This window comes from Varroa jacobsoni, unplaced genomic scaffold (genome assembly GCF_002532875.2).
Source record: "Varroa jacobsoni isolate VJ856 unplaced genomic scaffold, vjacob_1.0 contig00015, whole genome shotgun sequence".
Lineage (NCBI taxonomy): Eukaryota > Metazoa > Arthropoda > Arachnida > Mesostigmata > Varroidae > Varroa > Varroa jacobsoni.
The window spans coordinates 30442-51499 of NW_019214397.1; the positions used below are offsets into that span (position 1 = coordinate 30442).

Below are 21058 nucleotides of genomic sequence, written 5' to 3' on the forward strand. Positions count from 1 at the left end.
GCACGGCTAGCTCCGTATTAAGTCGTCGGTGTATAGCTTGCTTCAATTTTTTAAAAACATCGAACATCGTACAGCAGACTGAAATATCAGTGTACGATTCGCAGAAAATTTCTAGGGATGCGCACGACGCCATCTCCCAACGAAACGAACGTTCTCGCGAAGAGCGAAGCTGGCTGAAGCTTTCCAGAAAACATAGACGGCTTTTACATGTGGCCTGCTGTTTCCGCGAACAAGCGGACCCCAGAAAGTCGAACCAACAGTGGAGATTACAGCAACAGTAATGTAGTTCATGAGTGAGAAGAGCTTTAGGCGTGTCGTCATGACGAACCTCATTGCGACCTAGCTGAATTGCTGCAGAAGACTACTGTTTAGATCCGTTAGAAGCCTAAAGGGGTAGGCGATATTTCAAGAGAAAAAAACTTGCAAAGAAGACACTGGTCTTGTAATGAGTGGACGGAACTGCAATTTCTCCAGTAGCGGCTATAGCAGCAGACCGGCCGCTCATTTTCGTCGCTGCTCTATGGCGTTGACATGACTCAGCCGAGTGGCAGATTACGCATAGTGGATCTGCACTCGACGGGATGGGCAAATAGGGGGTATGTTATGACCCAGCGACCGCTATGGAGGCCTTTAGAGATGTGGGCTGTAGCTGGCTTTTTGCTAAGAGGTCATAGTTGGGGGTGAGGGAATCCCCGGAGCTTGACGCGGTTTGGCGTATCGCGCATGTAGAGTTGGTGGGTGGCAGCCACCAGCGGGAGAATGGTGTAAACCAAAGTATAAAAGCTGCTACAAGCACGACTGTACATGTGAAGCCGTAATGCTTGCTTCGCGTCATGGTCCAAAAAGCCATCTATAATACGCGGGAAGATAAGGCGGATGTTCATTCATTTATGTTGCCTAGTACACTACGTCCCCTCATATATATATATATATATATAGTTTATTAGTTGAAACGGCTACGAGCTGTTCAGGTCCGGACAAGAGCCCTTTTTTAGACTCAAACAAGTCTCGTGAGGTGGCGCAGCAATTGGCAGGGGGTGTGAATTCATTTACCCAGTCAGGAGCTATCGTCCATTACATGATACTCCATTGCGCTGATGGTATACGCCTATGCATGGGGCAACACTACAGATTCCGTACCCCTTTTATATGTGCATAACAAAAGTCAGTTATTTTAAGCTAGTAAAAGACACAGCGTCTCACCTAAATTATCACAGGATATTAATTTATAATGAATTTGTCAATTCATAAGCCATTTGCCGAAAGTTGTTCCTTAGAAATGCGGTCTGGCATTTTTTTCAGGTAGTGCGTTTTTCCAGGGGGAGTGTACGCTTCGGGTTAAGACGGCGTATTTATATTTTGTAGATCACCTTTAAATGATCCTTTCTGTATTCGAGCGCTCGCCGCACGAGCTACTGATAGAGCATTTTGATCTTGAAAATAGCTGAAATAATGTTGGTGTCTGCACTTCTGTCACCCGATTTAGCCGCCTTTGGGGCCAAACTTTAGGCTTCATTGCAGAATAGCGGAAAGTAGGTATTTACTAATGATTCACACATGTGAACAAACCATCCTACAATATTTATCTTCGAAGGTAAATAAAGATACTTTTGCTGTGTGTTTGGGAATTGTCACAGTGGGTCGAGGAATCATTTACGGATTTCGAGAAAGGCATCAACTGGCGGTCGTACGTCGTTTGTGATGTCGCGTACCGCGATGTCAACAACTGGTTATGGACACCATTGATCGAGCGCAGCAATGCTTCCCGCATCTATATCGAGCTACAGTTTTCAATGCGAGACTGTTCACTCTTTCCTGGGATGGCCGTCAGCTGTAAGGAAACGTTTTCGCTACTCTACTACGAGATAGATGAGGGCTCCCGAGAAACACCGCCGTGGGAACCCGAAAGCTACAAACTTATCGACCGGATCGCAGCAGACGAAGGACGCTTCACATCGACGAGTGAAGTTATCATCAACACAGAGGTAAGTTCCCATATATAGAAATCGCCATTAGCATGAAGGCTATAACTGCAACTTTATTGTGTAGGCCCGTCTAAAGCAGAAAGAATATTTACAATATCCCAGTAATTTCTATCTCATTAGCATGGCGGATAGCAGCAGGTAATGTTAACGTTTAATGCTACTGCTACTGGTTACCGTCTCGTACTGCATGTGCCCCAAGCAACGGTTTTTAATCTAGTAGATGAATCACTGTTTAAACCAGTGTGATACTGACAAATGTTTAGCGTCAACTATTGTTTGTCGATTATATAGAATATCTTCACTGCTAACGGCCATTGTACTGCTAGATATGTTCCTACTGTTAATTTATCTCCTATTCGTGTGTTGGTTTCAATACAAAACCGTAGTCACTAGATGTCGCAAAAAACGTTTCATGACCCTCAAAAGCGCTATGTACCTATTGGCATTACGTATTAACTGGAATTCGAGTTTTTCGTATCACCAACAAATACATAATGCACAGCAGATGTCCGTAAACGTAGCCTTCGTAGGTGCACGCTTTATTCTGTAGCCACCGCGGTAAATGCACGTATGTACATATAATGCATCCCGTATGACCAGCGCTGTACTTGACGAGGACTTTTACTTAACGAGCCTGTTTCTATGATCGACTGATTCGCTTAAGTCCTACTATTCGACTATACTAGTTCGACTATTACCAGCAACCAAGGTTGGGCAACTCGTGCACACATTCAGTTGATGGGGTCGATTGGTTTTACATTTTGTACCCACTTACCCGAGTACTCGAGGCCCGAAGACTATTTCGGTCTCTAAATCTTTACTCTTCCGCGCTTCTAGATGGGGATGAGTCATTTAAGTGTATGTATATGTCCACGTATATGTACGAATTATGTGTTCGTTGTTCCATGCTCCATGAACTCCATGCTTGACCCTGTGTCTCCATATTGTGTGTTACCACGTTTTCAGGTACGTTCTATTCCGGTGACGAAGCGCGGTGTATACTTCGCCGTGCGTGACGAGGGCGCGTGCCTGTCGCTCATCGCACTGCGAGTCTACTACATTACGTGCCCAAACGTGACGCTCAATCATGCCTTCTTCCCAGAGACGCCTACGGCGGCAGATATCACGGCGATCGTGGCGCAAGAGGGCCGCTGCGTGTCTAACGCACAGATGGTCGAAACCCCGAGACTCGTCTGCAAAGGTGACGGCGAATGGACCCTGCCCACCGGCGGCTGCAAATGCCGACCCGGTCATGAGCCGGCTGGACATGAATGCAGAGGTAAGTACAGGCTGGGACCAGCTCCTACTCATACCTTTTGCGGAGCGGCGGTGTCCGACATGAAGTCAGTCCTTGTATAGTATACGTTGGCTGGATCCATTATTTAGATATTGTGTAGATGATTTCATTAAATGGGTATTTCTTATGCACTGATAGACAGCAACTTTCATTATGTTATGGCATGTTAAGTAATGCACGATCGAGTCGTGATCAGTTAAAAAGAATCAATCTACTTACAGAGGTCCTGATGCACAAAGAGGAAACATTAACTACACGTACCGTGCGGTAATCCGACTGTGGTTCAATTTTGGTCAGGTTATAACCTTGATAAAATCACCCTCGAATTAATACTCCTTCTACGTTTAGAAGTTATTCAATTAGCAACGTAACGTCGTTAATATTTAATGTTTGTCACATCGTTGAACGTTTACTTATAGTCACGGTGAATATAGTATCTGTCAGTTGTTCGCTTCATCGGTATGACTGAATCAGTCGCTCCGGAATTACTAGCCTTAAAGCGATTATCCATCGCCAATATTATGGCTTACCGATTTGGCCCTTGAGCGCCACTTGACGCGCCCAGTTGATCACACAGACCCAGCTCGCCCGGATGGGCAGCCCGGCTAAGTTTTTCTTTCGACCCGAAAATAGCAGCAGTTATCCTAGTAGTAGCGAATGCGGGAAACAGCTCGCTGCTATTTTATTTCGTTCTCCTTTTATCCATATACTTCTAGCCTCCGGATCGGAGATAAGGTTAGATGGGTCGTCGGCGTTCGCGAGAGAACCGCTTTAGTGGACCAGCCAGTCAGCCAACGAAGGAGCCATGCGAACGGCCTGAGTTGTTTGTGCTTTGCAGCCTTAGACCTGACGCTGTTCTGATCTTTGTCGACCAACTCCGTTTCTGCTTTGCGCCGCGGCAGCAGCCGTCTTCACCCGCCAACGGTTATCGGCATCGGTTGCACTTTGCGATAAATGATGCCGGCGTGTGCCGCTTCGTTGCCCAAGGCAAACTGCTTCTAGTCTTTCGAACTGCCGCCATCACCGCTGCCTCTATATCGACTGGGGCCGCAGCTCTGTTCTAAAGTCCTGCCGTTTCTTGCTGCTATAGTCTCAAGCTCATCATGTTACTGAAGTTTACCAGTGGGTCGGCAAAGTCGACCGACCAACGAAGTCAAGATACACGCTCATCTTAGTGGCTTCGTTCGCTACTGTCGCTTATGCTTCCTTGCCTTCAACTCGAAATCTGGAATCTGGCCTTTATCATCACCAAAGATTGAGCCTTTCAAACGCTTTTAAGGTCCCAACCGGGCCTTATATTCTGTGCGCGACCATAGGGCCGCCGCCAGTTCCATGGTTTAGTCCGTTGTAAGTTGAAACAATACCGCATTATTAACATTGCCACTGCGGAACAAGCATCTGGGGTAGATCAATCACGTTTTTGTACTTCTGTCAAGTAGAGAAATGCGAAGGGCCATCGAAATAACGGATCAAAACATTGTAGATCCGCACAATAATGGTTACCAGCACTAGATAGATTGAGTTCCTAAAACAGCATTGATGGTTTTTAAGCCAAAATTGAACCAAATACTTTTATATTCTAACTAATTTTAATAAATTTACTATACGTCATTTTGATCGACGACCTTTTTTGAAAATAACATAATTCCATCATTGTGGTTTCTGAACGAAGAGTTGAGACGGCCATTTTTGCATCCTTCGACTGAAGCTAAATAAATACCATTGAGCAAGTTTTGTAAGGGCCGAAACACTTATGGCCTGGTGCCACAAGGCCCGGCCTACACTGTGGTTATATTATTCTAAAATTATTAACTATTAAATTTTTACCAATTTAAGACATGTACATGCTCTAGTAATGTAATGTTGCTAACTTCAGTGATCTATTGTAGTCTTGTTAGTTGTTTGTAGTACAGGTGCTGATATACTGTTTTGTTAGGCGGCAACAATTTCTTACCAATCCCGTTGGGCGTCTTTGATGTCAACCTAAGTCAAATCACAGATTGTGGGTTATATTTTTTCCATTTGCACATTAGTGTATGTGATCTAACTTTCGTCACCCGTCATCAGCCACTTTGAATATTACATTTCTTTATATTTTTAAAAATTATCACAAATGGAAATTGGATCGATTATGTTTTATCACATTGAGTGATTTTGTAGTTAACTTTCATCAAAAGATTGAAAACTTAGTGATAGTTACTCAACTTTCGCACTGATCTCGTGAACTTTTTTTCGTCACTGATCGACCACTACGACGAGCATCTTTTACATCAAAATCTAAAAGAAGAAGCGACAGAATCAACTTTAAGCTACTTCCCTCGATAACGTATCATAAACAAAAGCAACATTTTTAACGGCCCAGGCAGCTTTTTTTTTATTGCTTTATCGTAATAGAATTATAAAGTATAACACACTTGTAGAAAAGATTCATTCGTCTTCAAGTCTAAACAAAGGTCCTCCAACAGCGTTACACTGTCGTCTACTACTGTTTACTACAGTCAGATTAAGCTTGTAAGTGACGCCAACGCCGACCCGGCACAATTCGTATTATCTGAGACACGTGACTGTGAAACAACTTGCCTTACAAAAAGCGTTGTTTATTAGAAGAAAAAAACAGTAAAAAGGTGGTGGGGATTCTTATACTGTTACTATAGTTTTAGTTAATCGCTAACCACTGTGGGCAGGCTTATATGTCTATGACAAGATCTTTCTGCATGAGCAGCTTCGTCAGTGATTTCTGTACATGTTGCCCTAAGCGATTCATGCGCACGTGATTATTTCGTTCAAATTTGCCGCTTTTGTCGATCGGTCTTCGTCCACCTTCTTCTTGGGCTTTCAAAGGCTTCGTGAAGTTCGACAGTTGAAAGACACCGAGAGTCTCGAGAACGTGAACGTCTTGTTCTATTACTGTCTTTCTCCACGCCGCTCTTGGACATCAGACAGGTCGACAGCAGATAGACAGAGCACTGGCAGATGAAGGGCAAACGGAACGCAGGGACGAGGAGAGACGTTAAGCCGAGCCAGGCACAGTTAGGGACCTTGAAAATGGAATCGATGGTCAGGGGGTCAGGAACGCGAAAGCGAGATAAAAGGAAAGCCGGCGTCACTGAGTATGGATGTTTCACAACAGTGAAACGGTGTAGGCGCAGCGGCGAGCAATAGTAGGACCCGTTGAAGTGTCCCAGTCGAGAGCAATAGTCCACTTATGCAAGTGGGACCGCAGTAAGTGAGCTGGAGGATTGGTGTAGTGTTACCCATTGCGCTCCGTTTTCCTACTGTCTCGAGCAGCAAGCGACAAGATGCGGAGCAACTCGTCTACCAGTGTCCCCTGGCCAGTGGCAAATATCGTCGGCACGCGTATGCTAGAACCCGTAGAAATCTTTCGTCGCTGCCCAACTGACGCATCGCTTTGGGGTACCAGTGCTGCTGTCGCTGCTGGGAACAAATCAAGCGGAATAAAGAGAACGAACAAATGTCATCGAAGACAGAAAGTAAACGCGAGCGATCGGACGCCCTGGGGTCGGGAAACCTGTCTGCTGCACGAAAAAAAGGAGGATAAGAAGAGTGCAGAAGATCGCTAGAGGAACTCTGCAGCACCGGTGGGACGGAGTCAGGCTGGGGACGAAGTTGGAACCACCAAATAAATTGACTGGCGAAGACGAGTGGTACAGGATAAAAGCGTTGATAGTAGGAGAGCCAAGAGGACATGCAGAAAGAAAAAAAATAAAGGCTTTTAAATTTAAGCCGATTTTGGCTCTTGTCACTGTCGCCTTATTCTGGCCTTCTGCGCTTCGTCGTGGGTTTTCTCGTGATTCGTGGCCTTCGGTTCGCCTTGGTGTTCTTATTTTTTTTGTTGGTTTTTTTTTCATTCGATTCCGTTCGGCGCCTGTGCCGACGGGCGGGCGCGCGTTCGTATGGGTACTGGATATTCGCGTCTGTTGTCCATCCCTTTTGCCGCTTCCTATGCGGCATAGGGGGCAAAAGCGTGCTGTTGGATGGCTGTCAATCGCCATACAGTCAGCAAAGTACAGCCAGCTGGTTAGTATACATGGGCTAGCTCATGGACACACACACGCACACGAAGGCTCATCCGCCCACAAACTCTAATTCCGCAAAAGCAAGACGAGATGGGGTTCTCCCATCTAGCTTTTTCTGCTTCGTCTCCATCAAGCCGCGACGGAAGTCCGCCAGCCAGCGAGCCAGCCTTTTTCATCTTCCATTTCTGCAGCTCGGGAAGGCGCCAGGGGCAGAGATGAGGGGGATGCCAATTCAGGACAAGAGGCTAAGCCACTCGCACTAGTGAATCCGCAAGTTCTGTGCGCTGTGGCTTGTTCCGCGTTGCAAAGGGGATTAATTAAGATAGGGCAAGACGGGCCTGCTCAAACGGCGGCGTTGCGCTGCCGCCGAAGACCTGCTGCTGCCACGAAGATTCGGTGGTCGGAACAAAGCCGGGTTGGGACTAGACAAGCAAACAAAAGGAGCCGAACAGACGAAATGAGTTGAAGACGAAAAGAAAATAAAGGGATAAATTCATTCATCTGCCCGCTTTGGTTCCCTTCGTTACGGCGATGGGCCAACGGTGAGCTAACGATAATAGTGGGGAGCAAAGAAACGTGTGAGTAGGAAGCCGTCTGAGTCGGTGGGCCAGTCGCTCAGTGTAGAAGCGCGGGGGTTCTTGCTTGTCGGATAGTTTTTTTCTTTTTTCGATGTGAGCTGTACGTTTTGCTGGTTGTCGTGCCTACTATCACGATGCTAGCATTCGTGATAGTCCTTATCATTCTATAAGAACTCATGCGTTACCGCGTTAACGGCCACTACAATCGGTATAGGGGGCTACAGTGCATCCTGGAGGGTTACCTTTGGCCCACTTGACATCGAATGGGATGAGCAAACGACTTTGGAAGGAACATGTCCAATTTCGTTAGCCATCACAGATGACACTATCGGTTCAACCGACACTCAGCTTATTCTAACGCGACATTACCCCGCTTTATCCGATTACCTTCAAAGAACAAGAAAAATTGTAACAGCAATGTCCGTTATGATCGTTCGCGTTGCTGTCAATTTTTCGTCCTCTTTCGATACCTTTGTCGCCCGTACGCTTCAAGTGCGTCTGTCTTTTTTGCGTTTCACCACTGTTCTTTTTAGTTCTTCGTCTCCTCTAAACGAGAAGATCTTCATTTTCGACTCGGTTCGTTTGCCACCTATTTTGGCTTCTATCTGTTTGTCTGTTCATAAGTCCGTCTGTTTGTCAAGTCGTGCTGTCCTTCTTATCGCCGCTACCGTTCTATGTCGAACACAGGTGTTTTTTAGTGTTCAGCCCGCATGATCCCTCCTTGTCCGCAGATCCTATCAAGCGGCTGAAGTTGGATCGTCGTCAGGTACAGTCTTAGACAGATCAAGTCCGCTTATAGCAAGAGCAAGGTGATGGCAGCAGTAGCAACGATGTCCTATGGTGACGCCAATGCCAACGAGTTGCGAGACTAAAACGATGAGGCAATGGGGGATGTTGGACTAAGAGAGATGGCCGATTGCCCTTATGGTGGCGTCGTATTCGGGTGAACTACCAATTGGCTTCTTACTTCTCCCCATATTTCTCTCTGTGTTTCCTCCTTCTCGATAAGTGAAGTGGTCGCCCAGACAACGCCATTTGACAGGGCGACGTGGGGGTCTCATCATCGTCAAGCTACCTCGTATGGAAGTATTCTTTACCAGAAGGGATTCACTAATGTCTAAAGGCTTCATTGGGTAAGTGCCCCTCGGTGACAGTGCCGCTTTCTCAGCTGGACCGAATCGGACACGTCGCCATCGTCCCTATCCGCCATCGTATCCCTCATAGCTCGTCCCGTCTATGTCTATCACGACTGCCGCTATCGTATTGCGTTCGTTTGGCTTTCGGCAATATCCATGTGGCGCACTGTTCGTAGAACTCTTATAACTCTTTACGTAGTGAGAGGAGGGCAGAGAAGGGATGGTGTCGGCTGGTCGCTATGGAATGAACAAGTGAGATAGTAGTACTGAACGGACCGTTAGCAGCAAAGAGTCGGACTACCGGCAAAGCGGGTTTGTAGTGCATGGCATCTATGGGGTATGGGAAGATGTAGGGGAAATAACGTAGACTCGGTAGGTTAGGCTGTTGGTCTATGAATGTAACTGTGTATGAGGATCTGTGTGTTGATGTAAGTGTGTGTGTGTGTATGTTCGTGTGCGCCGGTATAGTGGTAGAATGTGGATGAGCGTGGTTGAACGCCCTAGCGGCGAGCTAGACGGCGGCGTGCCCGTCTGCTGTCCGCTGGATGATGCTTAACCTATATATAGAAGATAAGGACAACGTAGGGTCCTATGGCGTCGGTCGGTATGATTTGTTCGACGTCGTTTGGTGGCTAGCTAGCAGCTTAGATGAGTGGGTCTTGCTGACCAGGACTACGCCAGGAGAAGTACTGGAGTGGAACGCGTCGTGTGGAGTAGCCGTCACGGGCCACGGCCTTCCCTAGCTGCTAGTTACCCTTTCCCGTTCCTTACCCATAAGCCAGATCCAACTGCCTTTTTCCTACCCTTATAAGTACACGGGTTTCCCGTGGCTGCCAATCTGGAGACTGCCTCGTGGACTTCATGAGGATTTCAATAGGGGCATGCAAGGAATAGCGCGGGGTCCGGCACGACTGAGTGGAGAAGCATGGACGGGCCATCACCACGCATGAACTTTTCGGTACAGCTACCGTTGGCTTGCCCTTCAGTGCTCGTATACGTCTGTAAATCTAGGTTAGGCTGTCACTAGCGAGAAGTCAGTTTTGCAAGAAACATTTTGGCACTCGACAAACATTTTGTACTTTGCTATAATTCCTGTTGTATAAAGATAACCATTTGCGGTTAGTTGATTTTTAGAATTCGACAGCAGAAAAAAACTCTTTGGAGCCCCTAAATGTATTTTTCTTTCATTTATACACTAAATATAAACGGATTTACCCTACCTTTGTTGACTATGTTGCCTTCGGAAGTACTCACACGCCGTTGCTCACTCGGCCCTAAATTTATCAGAAACATATTGAAAGGATATTGTATAGATAATTTGTGTTTATATCTAAATCAGTTATATTATTATCAATTATATTAAATCAATATATATGTTTTGTTGTATGGGCATATTTGTATACATCTACACAGTGAAAATGCATTTCCGTCATATTACAACATTATAGAGCTACAAAAATGTCTTTTTCAAAAGCAAAAAAAGAGAAATGTTTTCTATTGGCCGGCCAAAACAAACCGTTCTTTAAAGGCACAAACCGAGTACTCCAAACATGAAGAGCATAATCAACTTAGGATACGGATGACGTAAGTGATCCTCTTTTGTGCGGGATATGTAGCTTTATGGAAAAATTTTGGGGATGAATTGAAGTCAGGCCGATGGGCCAGGCAAGTTAATATAACGTGTTTTTTCTTGGCGTACCTTATAATGTATACATATCGCGATAACAAAAAAAAAAATATGTTAACGGAGTGGCGGCTGATTGTTCCGGATGTACAAGGGTATTATCAGTAAAGGAAGGGCGAACAACTCGTCGTAGGGGGAACCGTACCGTGGGGTGCAGACAGAGCCCTTGTGTGGCGCATATCACGAGTCATCAGCGAAGGCGGAATAGAGGGAGATCTGAGCTGATCTCACATAAGATCTCACATTCTACTTTGATGGTAAAAATGTTCATAAATTACGAAAAACACGTTCCTGAATCTTTAGCCTTCTTCTTCTTTGGGACAGCGTATAGTAATCTTGCAGGACAAAGGGCGTATTTCACCTGTAGGCCACTCGATCAAGGAGAGGCTAACAACTTGAACGGTATTCCGTATTAGTACAATTGGCCCAATTTTCCAAGAATATGTTTAAAGTTTATTTGTTGGATTATTAATAGAGATTATGTTGGAGCACTTTTGTTGGATTGGGTCAGATAGAAGTGAAGTCCCCACGTTTTTCCTTTACAAGGGGAGCTAACTCGACGCCCCAGGGCGGCATCAATGGTCTCGAGGGGTTGTACAACCGATCCTGCTGGCAGAACGGTCACGGCCCAGGCGAAGGATGCGGCAAGTTGAGCGGTTCTTACGCTCTCTTCCATCTTAAAAAGCATAAAGAGCCTCAAAGACCCGACTCATTCGGTGATCACCACTCGATGGGGCCGGGGGCAACTTAAAGCGGCAAGCCAAAGGCGCAGTCGCCCTACTCCAACTGGAAAAAGGGAACAGGAGGGACTCATATGAAGAAAACTGACGAAATAGGCGCCGATTAGTATTTGAAATTTTCGCAATTCACGTACCGATAGTCTTCTCACAGACAGCGTCAACAATTTCCTATTTTGTTTGGTTGTACTTTGCCGTAGGACGGCTTATTTTATCCTATATAATAATATCGTGGGATAGCCAGCAAAGATTAAGAAGAAAAATATTATAATCAGAAATAATGGTTAATTATTGAGCTCGAGCTGCAAGGCGCAAACTTCTAGTTACAGCTTCCAGAGTGACAATAATTATTTATCGGACTCGTTAGAATAGGTATCTCTTTCGAGACGGATGGCTTACAATAGCTCCTTCGTTTGGATTGGCGGTGCATATTAATGGTCGAGTACTCGATATAAGTAGCTGCTACTTAATTCTGCTTTACCAAAAAGCATTTTAAACACAATTTGTGTGTAGCTTAAGCTACTACTAATGGCGGTTACATAACTCTTCATTCACATCTATCGACAGCGTATTGAATTGACCTTACGTGGCCTGAGCTAATGACGATGCCTCGGAAGTTACACAAACCTGCTTAGCTTTCTTCGTCTGCTCTTGGCAGGGTTTCGGCAGAGTGCCTGCATATGGAGGCTATATGAATGCGTTTGTATGCAAGAGTTGCCCCAATCTGGTGGAACTCGTTATTTTAGAAAGGCAGAAAAAGTGAGACTTTCGCGGCGAGATGAGGGAAAAACAACGCTTCCAGCGGCGCGACTGACCAGGACTGTTTAGGCAAGCCTGAGACGCGGTAGGGCGCTGCACGTCAAAAACACCTGGATGAAGGCTGGAAAGCAGACGGCCCAGCAGCAGGCAAGCAGGCGGACGGTATTCATCACGACTTATCTAAACCCAGCCCTCGACCCCTCCACCGAAGAATCCAAGCAACCGACGGGCCAACGAGTAGCAGCAAGGCAAGCTGACGGTGGACAACGAAAGCGCACTTCGTTTGGTTGTTCCGCTTACCTTCCAACAGTCATCTCCCCGGTTTCCTAGTTTCTGATTCCCCTCTCACCCCCTCCATTTCCTTTTAATGCCTCCCTTTCATCAGAGCATTCCCTCCTGTTACTGTTGCTTAAGCTACCGGCCGCCGTCCGTTGTGGGATCGAAACTGAAAACAACTTTTTCACACAGCCACTAGTTAATATCAGAGGTGCTATTTATTTCGAAAGAGATCTTTTACTTCTAGACGGTTGCTGCTGCTGTCTATGGTCTGTAGGGACAATAAATTTTAACAATACTTTCCATGATTTAACGACAGATGGATGCATGCGCGCTGTCATCGAAAAAAATCATATGTTCTCGGTCGTATCAAGAACTCTATTTATGTTGCCAGATAGTTAGCGTCGGGTGTAAAAGTTTTCAGCCTGATGCGAACAGTTAGCTATGCCCGAAAGTCAAAAAGCCACCATTACCTACACGTAGTACTTGCATATGGGCTGAGTCAGCATAAAAGGCGCTGCTGCCCCGGGGCATCTGCCCATCCAACAGTTAACTCAGGTGAGTTAAGGCTATCGCATTGGTGTTGTTCACACTCTTGTTAATTGCTAATCATTTTCACCTTTGTGTATCTGCCGCTTTCGCTCAAGGCATATTGGCGTTGCTCAGCCTGAAAATGCGACATAACCCCGAGCTATTAAACGCAAGCTTGATAGTCGCCCAACGACGAGGCAGCGTCGGCTTTCCATTGATGTTCCCCTACTAAGCGATGCAGGAAGAGTTTTGTGGTAAGAACCGATGGACAATTGACAGCTACAGCGGCTTGTGAACAATCTAAAAGGAGAAAGGTGAAATCGAAGGAGGTTACTTGGTAAAGCCAACTGCAGGTTCTGCAAGGTTCAGAGGACAGAGTAGCTGCCTTCCAACTGCTGTTAAAGGTCGTCTAGTCGTTCATGGTATTGTTGCTGATTCTCCCCTTGATGTTGATGCTACCTACTGTTACGGATTCTGCTGGCTTTATTATCGCTTCGAGGGCTATCTTTGCCGTTTCTGAGGGCGATGTTGGCGAAAGCAAATTCCTTTCTACGTATCGAATTTTTCGTCGCCTCCTAGGCAGGGCGGATATGGGCGCGAACATGGCTCTACTCATGAGAGGTTCTAGGGCAAATGAGAGTACGCAGCAATTGAGAAACACACTGCTGTCATCGCACCGCTACCGTTGACGTTTCTGTTCATTGATCCAGTTACGTGCACGAAATTTTCCACCGACACGTAGAATAAATAGCGTTTATCGATACCGCTCTTATCCGGCAAAAGTGTGCTTCGGTTAAAATTGCTAGGTTCGCCAAACATGTATACGTACGCGACGTACGTACGTACGTGCGAACAGGTACACTACAGGGTTTTCATCACCGAAGGCACCAGTAGTATTATCTGAACACGAAACATGCTATCGGAGCAGGCATGATTTGGCAGAAGCTACGTTCATACTTCCGCAAAGAGCTCTTTTTGTTTTAAATTAAAAGCACGGATAAATAACATTCTATTTTTTTATATAATAGGTATATTTTTATGTCGATGGAAGGACGATTGAATTATGCGCTCGTACAGTTTGGGTATTACTACGTCAAGAAATACTGCGCACAAAGCGTTATTTATGTGCTGTTCTAAGATGCGCACAAGGGAGCTGCCGGTGACCTTCAGGGTTTGGAATGTCCATCTGCCTTTCATCTGGGTTTCATCTGTTTTTCGATAAACGAAAGCTTTACTAAAAGTCAAGACCGTTGTTGAAGATCAACGCTGCAGACCTTTTATTATACGTACTTCTTTTCTCTCGATAAATGCGATTGTTATTATTTGTGACGTTCCAAATGCTAAGACTTCTTGAATCAACTAGCAGTATCAGAAATAGGCGACTTTGCAGGGGAACCTGAAAAACGTAGTTTTCGATATGGCAGAACGTCCTTGCAAGGATTGCTAGCTATATATAGGCCGTAATAGCGTTGCACTGTACCAGAAAAGGTTAATTAAGGGCTGCGTGAACTGTAGATATTACGTAGGTTTTCGCTTGTTCACAGCAGACCTCTAGAGTATTAACCAGTCCTGCTACGACAATTTATTCCGTTCGTGTATCGCATACAGCTTTAGATAATCTGTTGTTTACTCAAGTCGTTTTATTTGGAGGTGTGCATGGGGACATATCCAGGCAAACACAATGACATAATGAAGGCCTATGATGACAGCGGTGGCACAGGGGTGCACTTTTTTTGTGAAAGAAAAAATCATTGTTTGGTTTTTTTGTTCACATGCAAATAAATCTTCTCCGGGTAGAGGAGGTTGCTTACTGTCTTGCGCGGAGCAGGGGTAGGCTCATGGGCGGTGATCTTAGGTGGGGTTATACTCGAGCAAGACAAAGGGACATAAAAGGTACCAATGGTGGTCAAGCGTAGCCTTCTCCTCTGGCCCTCGTCTATGGTGGCGGCAGTAGATGAGAATAAAGCAGTTCAGAAGGAGGTTGGACACAGCAGACCACAAGGCAGACAAAGGAAACGAACAGGCCTATGCATATTTAAAGAACAATTGGAGAGGGCCTATTTGGAAAAAAAACGCAGGCAAAGTGGGGCTAAGGGAGAGCCAGTGAACAGTAAGTTTCAAACTGGAGGTTTCCCTACGAGACATAAGGGGGCGCTGCAAAGAGACCGTTGCCTAGGGGTCGGTGCGCCCTTGCTCCTGGATTTATTCTAAAAATCAGAGCAGAGCAGTGAGAAGAGTCCGCTTAGAGTTTATGGTGGAGGAAAAAGGGACTACGGTCTGGCTTTATAGCTCGTGGAAAACGAGAATAAAAGACGGAAAAATGGTTGAGTGGTGGAAAAGAACAATGCTAACACTTTGTTAGCGTCTCTCCTTCTACTAAAAAGCCGTCATGAAACATAACGTATTCGAGGACGTAATAAAGTGAGAGGATTAAAGAAGAAGTGAAGCAAGAAGCAAAGAAGTCCTCAATGCGAGCACTCTCGATTACCTTTGCTTCAGCACCTGGAAAACTCATCGATCTTGGGTGAGATGCCGCCGAGCTTCGGCATTACTTTTACCTTTCATTGCGGGTATGCAGTTTATCGACAAATAGCTGACTCGACTCCAGTCGACCCGTTCTCATGAGTAAGCGAAGTATTGAAAGTATAGCTCATTTGTTTTGTATGAGCAGATTACTCGAGCTATGGACAGTTGTCCGGCTGACAAAAAAAGCAGGCGGACGGGCGGACGGACGGGTGGCAAAGCTCTACCGATAAACTTATTACATTAGCAGTGGCAGCAAACGCTACGAAGGTTTAAATTTGAAAGGGTTCGAGTACGACGACTAAGATGTACGGTACTGCGAAGCTGTGACGCAAATAATGACGATGCTAACGATCATTGGTGATCTTCTGATTCTGCTAGTACGTGAGTATTTGTTTCTATAAGTGAGTGCGGATCCAGTGAATATTTGCTTAAATGTGCGGTGATGGTAATTGTCGTTCACACGAAAAAAAAGTATAACAGGAGCCGTATATATGAGCATCGCTGCACTGGAAGGTACACGAGGCAGGCAGACTGAGATGAGTGTTGCGTATAAGACGACAGACTAAAAAAAGGTTGTATCTCGTGTATCCAGATAAGTTTATAACGAGATTATGATGACCTTAAAGGGTACTATGTAACTCTGGAGAAGCTGTTGCCAAGCGTCCTGTACTAAACCTTTATGATGCCATATGTTATTCCCTTTTTCTCGTCCTTAGCAATAATGGATTACCGTATTGGTTCTGACAAATATTTCGACTTACGTTTATCTGTGCTACTGCCTTAGCGCACTGAATACAAGTGTCTTTGTTGTCGGCATTCTCCCCCTCGTAAAAAGTAAAATGTACAGGAAAATACCTTGTGTTGAGCAATGTAATCTGAATCATTTTACATTAGTTCAGCTTTCGGTTTGTTAGCCAGTGGCTGGCTATTCCTCGAGTTGGCTGAAGATGAACTAGTCAACATTAGTCGTTGTAAGCAGGGACCGTTTGCACTGTAATAAGACTAGTCCTACCGTCATTTGTACGCAACGGAGCCGCAGTCCAAGCTACTGGCCATCAAATCCAGCAATTGACAAGGAGGGTCCAACGTTGCCACGACCGCGACGGATTCGTTCGGTACAAGGCCGCCCCACTAATTTGACACTCCAAATTGCAAAACGACGAAAAAGGCGAAGGAAACGCACCAGGGAGACCACCGGCCGATGCTTTCCGAGTACTGCAGCATCAGGACCAACGGGAACAGCAATGGGTTTGTCGTCCCTTTGGGGCTCTCCCGAACTCTGTCCCTTCCACGTGCTTCCGCTCGCAAACCCACATTCGCACCATTTGAAATCCATATAACTAGATTGGCGGTGTTACTACCACTGCTGCTGCTGCCGATTAAGTTGATTATTATTTCGAATTAGCTACCAGAAGCTTCCACCCATCTATTCTCACTATGCCCTTCACCTAGCGGCGTGGCTACGTGCCATGACTCGTTCCTTCGCCAGTACAGACACGCTTCGTGTGGATCGCCTCACCGCTTCGTAACGGTGGACTCCGGCACGAACGTCGATCGGGGCGATGAAACGAAATCGGGTAATATAAATTCTATGCAAAAGACCACTGGACCAATCGACAACGGTTCGGTCAGCAACAGCGGCAACTAAAGCACCGACGAACCCAGGAACTAACGTGGCGGTAAAATAGACGGCAGAGATAGGGACGGCAGAACTGGGTTGAGCCGTGAGACTACCGAAACTTCCCCTTCTACGCCAGGGGAATTCGCTCGTGTCCCGGGGGTGTCATTGATGTAATGAAATTTGCCGCTCTTGTCGGGCAACTTTTGGAGCACTGCGCAGACAACGGTGCTGCCGCAGTTCATGGCAGCAGCAGCCGCAGCGATGAACGACAATGACATCGACGTGGATGACGGCAAGGAGTCAGTCGACTGAGAGACGCAAAAGTTCTAAGAGGAACGGAAAAAATGAAGGCTGCATGATTCCACGGCAAATGGACTCATCTATTGACCCATGCTTAACAAACGAGGAACTGTTTCTAGATATATTGAAACAAATATAATAGGGTTGAAATAGTGACGGGTAATCGTCGTCAAATACACTTGTCTGGATAGGTTCAATTTGTGTGTCCGATTTCACATTTCCTTAATGTAGTGCGTGCATGTTAGGTTTTATGCTACTTTTATATTTGCGAGGTCAGTAAAAAGCGTTTTGCGTATGTTCTAATCGTATGTATTAATCGTACCGATGCTACATCGGCGTTCTCTCTGTGTTCGCTCGGTGCAGCTCTATGCTAATAGTTTATTCTACGTATATTCAGTGTAGTGTCATTATCTGACAAGCAGATCATTGCAAGATAAGAGACATCTTTTATAAAACGAAACCTTCTGACCCAGGGAAGTGCATTAGACAAAAAGAAAGGATTACACAGGATTTATCCGTATCCCTGGACACGCCTAGGCGTTCTAGCACCTGTATGCAATATATAGTTGATCTCGCCGATGACAACCAATGATATAGGCTGATATTTGAACCGAATGTTCAGTATATTATATTGCTCTTGGCGGATTATTTGTCCTTGATTAGGTACGGGATGGACTGGATCATCACCCTCTAGGCGCAAAGCGCTATACGCAAGCCATTGAGGCCTACAGCCGACTGTAGTAACCGTAGTGGTGCTCATCTACCGATCCAATTTTGACAGATAGGCCCTAATATGGCCCAGGTACGAAGCAGTTGTCGCTCCCAGGGACCCCAAATGTATCACAGTGCGATATCAGCACTCGTCTGTGTACAGTGGATCAAACGTACGGTCATCACCCTACGAATGATCATATTTCAATAAGCAGTAGTCTGAATAGTAGAAGGAAATTAGACATGTAAGAGCGTTTTGTCTGTTATTTGCACTACAGCACAGAATGGCTACTATCGCCGCTTATTGCTGGAGTAGACTCGTAGGGTGCTTCGGTCAGAGTAGTTAAGTTCCGATGGAGCCCTGGCAAATATCCAGAAGAGTTCTGCCCGCTTGAAACTGGTTAGCTGACGAGGAATGACAACGAGCAACGATAGCTAAGCACGGCCATAGGCCCGTCTGCGAATCGAACAGGCCAAAACGGCAGAGGGAATAGACGGTGTGTAAAAGAGAGCAAAGAACCTGCTAGTTCAGGTAGAAGCTAGCTTGAACGAGCAGGAAAGAACAGAAGCTGCCATTGCGTATAGTGCGCGAACATCTCGATAAATAGTCCATTGGTTTGGCTCGTTCATTGTCACGTATGCATAGCGACCTACCCATGCTTTTGCGAGCAGCCGTTCTCTAATGGCTCGTTTAATACCTGAAATAATCGCGGTAGCGTTTGCACGGGATTGCATGCATTATTGACCGTCTTTAAGAGCATCGTACTAATGGTAAAAACATACATTACGTTACATGCTGTCACATCTGATCCAACCTATAGATAACATCTACGTATTATTATGTATTGATATAGTACATATCGTTTAACACAATGTGTGTTATTGCGATGTCCCCCCTTTTATTTCATTCTGTTTTTGCAGCGTGTCCACACGGAATGTTCAAATCGACGGTTGGCGACGCTCCCTGTCAGCCGTGTCCACGTAACAGTGAAGCACTGATCGAAGGTTCTCCCGAGTGTCAGTGCATCGAAGGCTTCTTCCGTTCACCCAGCGATCCAAAGTCAATGGCGTGTACCCAGCCGCCTAGAGCGCCCCAGAATCTCACGTTTGCGTTTGTTGATCAGAGCACCGTAATTCTAGTATGGAACCAACCGAGAGATGATGGCGGGCGACGCGATACAACATACCGTGTGCGCTGTGACGCGTGCGGTGCCCAAGCAACCTATACGCCCGCTCAGAGCGGATTTAACGAAACGCGCGTGACGGTGTCAGGTCTTAGTCCTGTGACTCGCTATCGCTTTGAGGTGTTCGCCGAGAACGGTGTTACGCCGGTTGCTGGAGAAGAACTGCGCAAGGCAGAAATACTTGTTCGTACCGAGCCATCAGTGGCATTCGTCATCAAGAAGGTCTTCGCTCGACCTGTGCGTATAAACGAAATCATGCTCAACTGGGACCCGCCGAAGAGTGCAAGTAGCAGTACTGACACTACAATAGAGCGTTACGAGATTCGCTACTTTCCGCGGAAGTTCTCAAAGAACGAAACGATCGTTCAGACAAATATGACACAGATTTCCATTGGCAACCTCATGGCAAACACCGAATACGGCTTCCAAGTGCGCGTTCGCACGCAACGAGGTTTTGGCGAATACAGCGAGGCATTGTACCGTACAACGGGAATCCAACAGGGCTCACCCTTGGCGGGAATCGGTGGCATGAGCGGTTCGGCATCGGTCGGGGGTTCCGGCCATTCAGGCTTGCGCCAGTCAGAAGGAGCTACTGATTCTAGTACCAGTGGTCAAGTGACCGTGATCGTCGGCTTGTCTGTTGTCGTAGTAATTGTCATCATTGCGTTAGTAGTGGCCTTCCTTTACGTGAAAAGGTACGTAGTTTTTCACTGATAGCCAGCGTTCATTTTGAATGAATGCTTTCGCTAGAGTTCATAGCCGACCTGTTTAACTTGTCTACAGCATCCAGCGTCAATCGTACGTAAATATTAACCCATATAAGCGTGAGTAGCATGCAAACGGGCTACTCTCGACGACACTGACGGAAGTCTAAAGCTTCACGTGATATATATACATATATACATAGCTAGCAGTTGTTACAATCCAATGAAGGTGTATATTATGTAAACAATCGATTTGTCACTATCTAAAATCAACAATGACGGCGATTGTGTGTAATTTATCTTCAGGAATAATGAAGAGTGTAATAAGAAACAGCCAAGCGACTGTGACACTCTCGAGTATCGGAACGGGGAAGGTAAGAAAAGTAAGTGCAATCTCTAATGCTTTTGCCGCTTTTCATTGAATCCATTTTAATTAATCGATTTCTCAACATTTCGGCTAGATTATCGTGAGCAGCATGAATCTCGTTACAACTCGTAGTTAAAGAAAAGCTGTGGTAAACAAACGTAAATGGGGCAAACGTCTACCCTATGTTGCTTCCCCTCTTCCTTTCCTACGCATGACTAGTAAAAGCTCTTTGAGTTCCTTTAACCTGCTGCACAAGATAAGTTACAGAAAAACAAAGGTAACAGATTTTATGATTGGTGCTTCTGTATTTTTTTCTATATATATATATATATATATATATATATATATATATATATACATGTTTTATATTTGCAAGCATTTGCGTTCTATCCCACTCTAATTATACCTGTATCTGTGCACAGATATTGCTTTAATAAACTTTCATAGACACTCAAAGATGCGCAATACTGGCCATCGGTTCTGTTTCTTACTCAGCTAACAATTTGCCTGCTACTTAACATCTGTTCGCAGTGGTGGATCAAGGGCCCCTGGTGCAGACAACGCCTCTCTGTAAGTATACCCCACAACCTTGTCGCTATAGATTGTTATATTAAAGTCGAAACCT

At 45.7% G+C, this 21058-nt stretch overlaps 1 protein-coding gene across 2 annotated transcripts in view; it reads left to right on the top strand.

Annotated features, from left to right (window-relative positions):
- The window catches only part of Eph (Eph receptor tyrosine kinase), a gene marked incomplete at its 5' end in the record, with an annotated part of 58259 nt that overhangs the window by 28908 nt on the left and 8293 nt on the right, over nt 1–21058 (top strand). Inside the window, 5 exon segments of one of the 2 annotated variants that reach the window (XM_022850919.2) lie at nt 1638–1985; nt 2952–3264; nt 19100–20057; nt 20373–20449; nt 20965–21003. In XM_022850919.2, the coding sequence (XP_022706654.1) occupies nt 1638–1985; nt 2952–3264; nt 19100–20057; nt 20373–20449; nt 20965–21003 (1735 nt within the window). 2 annotated transcript variants of the gene reach the window in all.